Here is a 5892-nt window from a genome sequence, read left to right on the forward strand (position 1 = left end):
AAAAAATAAAGGGTCCTTAAAAAAATTTAATTATTGATGAAAAATTGGTATAAGCCTATCTAAGGAACTTGATTGGTAACTACCTTACTTTCCACCCTTTGCCAATGCCCAAAATGTTCTTTCCAATGGGTTATTTCCACATTTGACAATATATACTTCCTCTTTCTTGAGCTGTAAGAGACAAAAATCTAAATAAACTTTAAGCCAAAGAGGACAACCTCATTTTCTCCACAAAAACCAACTCATGTTATCTATTAAAAGCAAGCATGTTATATTTCATTATCAACTAACTTTTTCTTTCCTTTTTTTGTCAACGGATGATATTAAAGAAATGGTGAAAAGTAGCGGTTGAGTTTAACCTACCCTGGTATTGTCCAAAAAATTTATCAAACAATCTATATTTTTTCTTACATACAGAGTCTATGGTTTTTTTTTGTGAATCTCATAAGTGAAAAGGAATATGAAGCATTGGATACAACTTTAAGGTAATACCATTCACAAAAATTAGCATACTCCTTTCCTGTGAAATTTTCCATCATTTAGCTTATTTCTATGTAGAACATTTCCAATTGATTTGCCAACATGCTTTAGCCTAATTAGTAATCTTCTTTGATCAACATGAGCTGCATTACTAATTTTCATTGCTACATCATTGTATGGAAGCCACTACTCGAACCTGTAAGATCTACAAGTCTGAGAAGTGATAGAATAGAATTAGACCCAAGCATTGATAGCGTTAAATATATGAAAGCCACTACATGAACATGGAGGACAAATTGTTGCACATGCAATATCCATCCCAATGAGGAAATGCATTTTACTAGTTATAAACTTGTGGTGATAATGATTTTAATATAATTTACAGTACATTTGAAGTACAAGGCACTCCAGTGGAATTTTTGCACGCGAAAAGGATTACAAATTTTTCTTTAATGATGGAGTGACGAAATCCCTTGTATATGATGTAAAATGGACCTTTCTACTTGACTTGAGACAAATCAATGTTTGAATAATGGAAGGGAGAAAGAGCCATATCCCAATTGCCCTCCTAGAATATGGTTACCTCTAGAATCTCAATACTAGATTAATATGTTAAATCGCGAAATAACAATGAACTCAAAGTATGGGGAGATTGCAATACCCCATTTTACACACCAAAAAAAAAGACTAATATATGTGATATTTAGCAACTTAGAGTCATGATTTTCAAAAAATGAGGATAAATGTGACTTTATTGCTAATAGATTCTACTGAGTATTGTAACGCTTAGATGACTTCGGGGCATGAAAATATGGAATCCGGCTAAAAGGAAAAGGGAATGAGAACTGTCATCTACAAAGAAAGTAGTAGGCCTCAAAGCACATATTCAGTATGCATTACTAGTCACGTGTTTTTTTTAATTGTGTGTGTGTGGTGGGATTTGATTGGTGAAATCCTATCCAGTGCTTCATTTTAAAGGGATGCCCTACTGACCTCACGTTGTGGATTCAAAACTCACATTATTCATGATAATAGGATGCCCCATCTTCCTAGCATCCAAGATGAGCCGAACCAACTCGCGAGCTTATAAGTTTGCTCAAGTAGGGCTCCATTTTGGGTTGAATTTTATATAGTTTGACATGGTATGGCGCAAAGGCTGGAAAACCAGAAGCTTTATAATGTAGTCCACTTCATAATACAATGTGCAATGTCACTATTCTAAGTTTCCGCCTCACCAACAGTACATCACTTAAAGGAGCCATTTTAAGCTCAAGCAGAAGCTTTCATGAGCACGAGTCTCAACTTGAGCCTAAAAATTTTAAAAATCTTTGCTCAAGCCTGGTACATTTCCAGGCGCGGCCCCCAGTATAAATTTCTCTCCGAATATAGAACCACAGAGTAGAGTACTTGGGGACTAGTGTCACAATACATTCTTATTTGAAATCAAAATGATTTGTGCACAGTCTCACAGTCATGAACCCCAACAATTCCAGTTTGTGAAACGTGCGATAAATGGAAGAAAAACTCTAAAGATTCGATATGGTCAGAGCTGTACATTTATGCAGTTGAAAAGTTCAGAAGCCGATACAAGTCGTTCACAAAACACACCAAACAAAGATCATGTGGAGCAAAGAGGATAAACATTTTATCTAATTAATATCATCGAAGGGCACAAAGATTTTTAGCAGCTTAAGCTTACAGGTGGCCCGCGGCATATACACAATGGTACAAGCTTACAAATCCTGAAAATATGACAGCTAGTTAGTACATGTCATCATAAACTGCAAGAGTGTAGAAAATGGTGTGTCAAAGGTTTGTTTGAAATGAAGATGTTCCGAAAATGTTCGAGTTATGCCTTGAAAATTGGAATTTGCCCAGCTGTGAACCTCTATATTCAGAACATAGGCAAGGAAGATAGCAGCTGTTACAACCAGGATATGTTTTTTATGGATGTGCAAAAATATAATACTAGGAACTCAAAGTCTAAGCCGTGAAAAAATTTTGGTGATCCAATCTCAGGTACGATAAAAATTATATTTAACGCGAAAATCAAGCGCGACTGGTCTAGCATGCACATGATAAATGCACGCAGATGTTCTGAAATCCATGATTAGATGCATGCAGAGAAGCTGTTCTGACATCCATACTATCACAGTATGAAATATGTAGGCTCTTGGAGTGAAATATTTCAAACTGTAAACATAACTCCAACTTAACCAACTTCACATTTGGCTTATGAGTCTACGACTAGAATTACTTTTACGACAGAAGATATATGAACTTTTCAGGTACAGGGTTGTGCTGATATTGATGGGATGGATCTTTCCCTAGGATATTGGGCACGCTACAGGACTTTCATGTAAGAACGACATAAAGGCAATCAGATGTAATCTTTCCAGTAAGGCCCTTCAAAAAAATCCAGAAATTCTTGCATATCTCAATTATATGGAGGCTGGAGCAGTATGATTTTTTTAAACAACTTATCTGATCTACAACTACAAGCATTGGAGGTGATCAATTAAAACCCAAAATTTTGTTTGAAATTCGACAACTGCTTGAGCACAAGTAAAGAAAAAGAGCACCTATCTTACCATTGAACAGAAAAATAAGTGTCGCATGATTTATGAGCTTCAGTTCCTTGAAAGATAAAAGGTAAAAACTTTGGCTGCTATAATTTGACCAGGACAGTGAAATCACTTAATTGCATAGACATGCATAAAGCCTCTTCCATGGTGATAGAAAAGGAGTTTGGTATCCTAATAATTCTGCAAAATTTTCTCAGTGGAAGGTGTTCTGATATATTTGGCAAAATGACAAACCAAAAGTTGGGCAGTCCTTTATTATATTATCTCGAGACCACATAAAAGAAACCAAATTACAGAAAAACTGACCTCTAGCCTCTATAAAAAACCCCCCTCTGTCTTTTGAAATATCACCCCATTCCTTCTTTCTCTTGTGTGTGGTATATGGAGCAAGCATGCATGTTGAAATGCAGAAAAAAGTTACTTGACCGATAAGATCCTCTCAATCACATAAAGTACAACCAAAACAAGGCGGTGGAAACAGAAATAAACAAAAAGGATGACTGCAGTGAACACAAAAAAAATCCCGACAGTGATAGAGGTGAGAATGGAGATCTTAAAAACTTCAGGAGCAAAAACTACTCGCATTATGATTTTTAGGCTAATAATTCTGTTTTTTAAACTTTATATTATTAGGTAAGGGAGGAATTGAAGAATATAATCAATATTGGTTTTCCAATATTTGCCATGGGCTTACTGAATTACCTTAGAAACCTTATTTCAGTAGCATGCATGGGAAAGCTAGGGAGCCTGGAGCTAGCAGGTGGTGCATTGGCCATTGGTTTCACCAACATAACCGGTTACTCCATACTCTCTGGTCTCGCCATGGGGATGGAACCAATTTGTAGCCAAGCTTTTGGATCAAAAAATTTGGCCTTGGTATCTCTCACACTCCAAAGAACAATCATCATGTTACTTTTTGCATCCATACCCATTGGAATGTTATGGATTAAACTTGAGTATCTCATGCTGTGGCTTCACCAAGATCCACAAGTTGTGCACATCGCAAGCCTTTATTGCAGAATTGCAGTCCCGGATCTTATGGCCAACAGCCTGCTTCATCCTCTACGAATATATTTGCGAAGTAAAGGGACTAAATGGCCGCTGCTATGGTGCACTTTGCCGGCAATACTTCTGCATTTTCCTATAACCATCTACTTAACTTTCTATCACCATCTCGGGGTTCAGGGAGTAGCAGTTTCCACATTTATCGCCAATCTTAACACCTTATCCTTCATTTTAGGCTACATGTACTATACCCATGAGGAGAAAATTCCTTTGAATAAATCTTTTGAACCAGCTTCAAAACAATTTGGTTTGACAACTTCCCTTGGGGAGGGATGGGGAATGATGCTTAGACTAGCAATCCCCAGTTGTTTGGGTGTTTGCTTAGAGTGGTGGTGGTATGAGTTCATGACACTTCTAGCTGGTTACATCAATAAACCAGATATTGCACTCGCAACATCTGCAATAGTAATACAAACGACATCTCTGATGTACACATTGCCTTCTGCACTCAGTGCATCAGTTTCAACTAGAGTAGGCAATGAACTTGGAGCAGGCAGACCAGATAAGGCACATTTAGCTACTACAGTAGCCATAACATTGGCCCTTTCAACATCTACATTTGGTTTTCTGTTGACTATCTTAGGTAGAAGAGCATGGGGTAGGGTCTTCACCAATGATACTGACGTTCTTGAGCTAACAGCGGTTGTGCTGCCCATTCTCGGACTTTGTGAGTTTGCCAACTGCCCACAAACCACCTGTTGTGGCGTACTCAGAGGTAGTGCTAGGCCGAGTATCAGCGTATGCATAAATTTCTGTTCATTTTACCTGATAGGAATGCCAATAGCAATAGCTTTGGCCTTTTTCTGGAACATGGGGTTTTTGGGCCTTTGTTATGGGCTTCTAGCAGCTCAAGCAGCATGCATTTTCTACATTTTAACAGTTATCTACAGAATGGATTGGGAATACAAGTCATCACAGGCAAAATACTTGGTTGGTCAATGCAATGAATTCTTACCAGCAAATTTATTACAGAAATGTGAGGAAGCAGGGATTATAGTATGAAAATCGAATAATCCCAATCGAGAGAGAAGATGTAAAGCTACACTGTGCTGCACAAGTGAATCCATCTAAGTTGAATTTTGTCACTAAAAGAGAATTCATCAAGAAACACAAGTGAAGCCACTTCTTTTGGTAAACTCTACGAGTGATTGGAAAAGTATCCAGGTCCTGTAATATGCCGTTGGAAAATTATAATGTAAATGACTGCCTCTTTATATTCACTTGCTATCTCTCCCGTTTTTGTATATATATCATTTACCATATGATTGCTTGTCTCAATATGCCCATCAGATGCCTTATATTATTTAAATCTCAATAATCGTTACAAATCATAATGACAAAATCACAAATTAAAGAAACAATTATTATTATAAGGGCCATTTACATTGCAATGAAATGACAAGACTTTATCTTACAATGCAAAGAACACTGACAAATCATTGTTCCAATCATCAAGCGAAAAAAGTACATAAATTAGCAGAACAAAAGAAAGACTCATCAAAAAGAAGCGTTGTAATTATTGTCATTGCAAAACAAATTATTAAGAACCACATGAATTGGTCAACTGACTTCTCCTTCTCATTTGAGATGGCATCATTCATACATCTACACGCATAATCGCACATGTAAAAAACCTCTTATCTTTATTCCAGCTCACTGGATCTCTGAGTAAATATAACTTTCGTTTTCAATTAACCCAACTTCATCTGTTGAGACTCATAGTGACAGAGAAGTAATTTGAATAATAAATGATGGTTACTAT

General features: G+C 36.8%; 1 protein-coding gene across 2 annotated transcripts; it reads left to right on the forward strand.

Moving 5' to 3' along the window:
- Window positions 1-3438: 3438 nt before the first annotated feature.
- On the forward strand, window positions 3439-5392 carry LOC140962049 (protein DETOXIFICATION 55). Of its 2 annotated transcripts, none has more exons than XM_073420895.1 (2): window positions 3439-3603; window positions 3699-5392. In XM_073420895.1, the coding sequence occupies exons 1-2, from the start codon at window positions 3562-3564 to the stop codon at window positions 5130-5132; spliced, it is 1476 nt and encodes a 491-aa protein (XP_073276996.1). In that variant the 5' UTR covers window positions 3439-3561; the 3' UTR covers window positions 5133-5392. The 2 variants fall into 2 exon arrangements, with proteins under 2 accessions (XP_073276996.1, XP_073276997.1); XM_073420896.1 differs by having other exon boundaries at window positions 3455-3603; window positions 3787-5392.
- The last annotated feature ends 500 nt before the right edge of the window (window positions 5393-5892 follow it).

This window comes from Primulina huaijiensis, chromosome 16 (genome assembly GCF_012295235.1).
Source record: "Primulina huaijiensis isolate GDHJ02 chromosome 16, ASM1229523v2, whole genome shotgun sequence".
Taxonomy (NCBI): domain Eukaryota; kingdom Viridiplantae; phylum Streptophyta; class Magnoliopsida; order Lamiales; family Gesneriaceae; genus Primulina; species Primulina huaijiensis.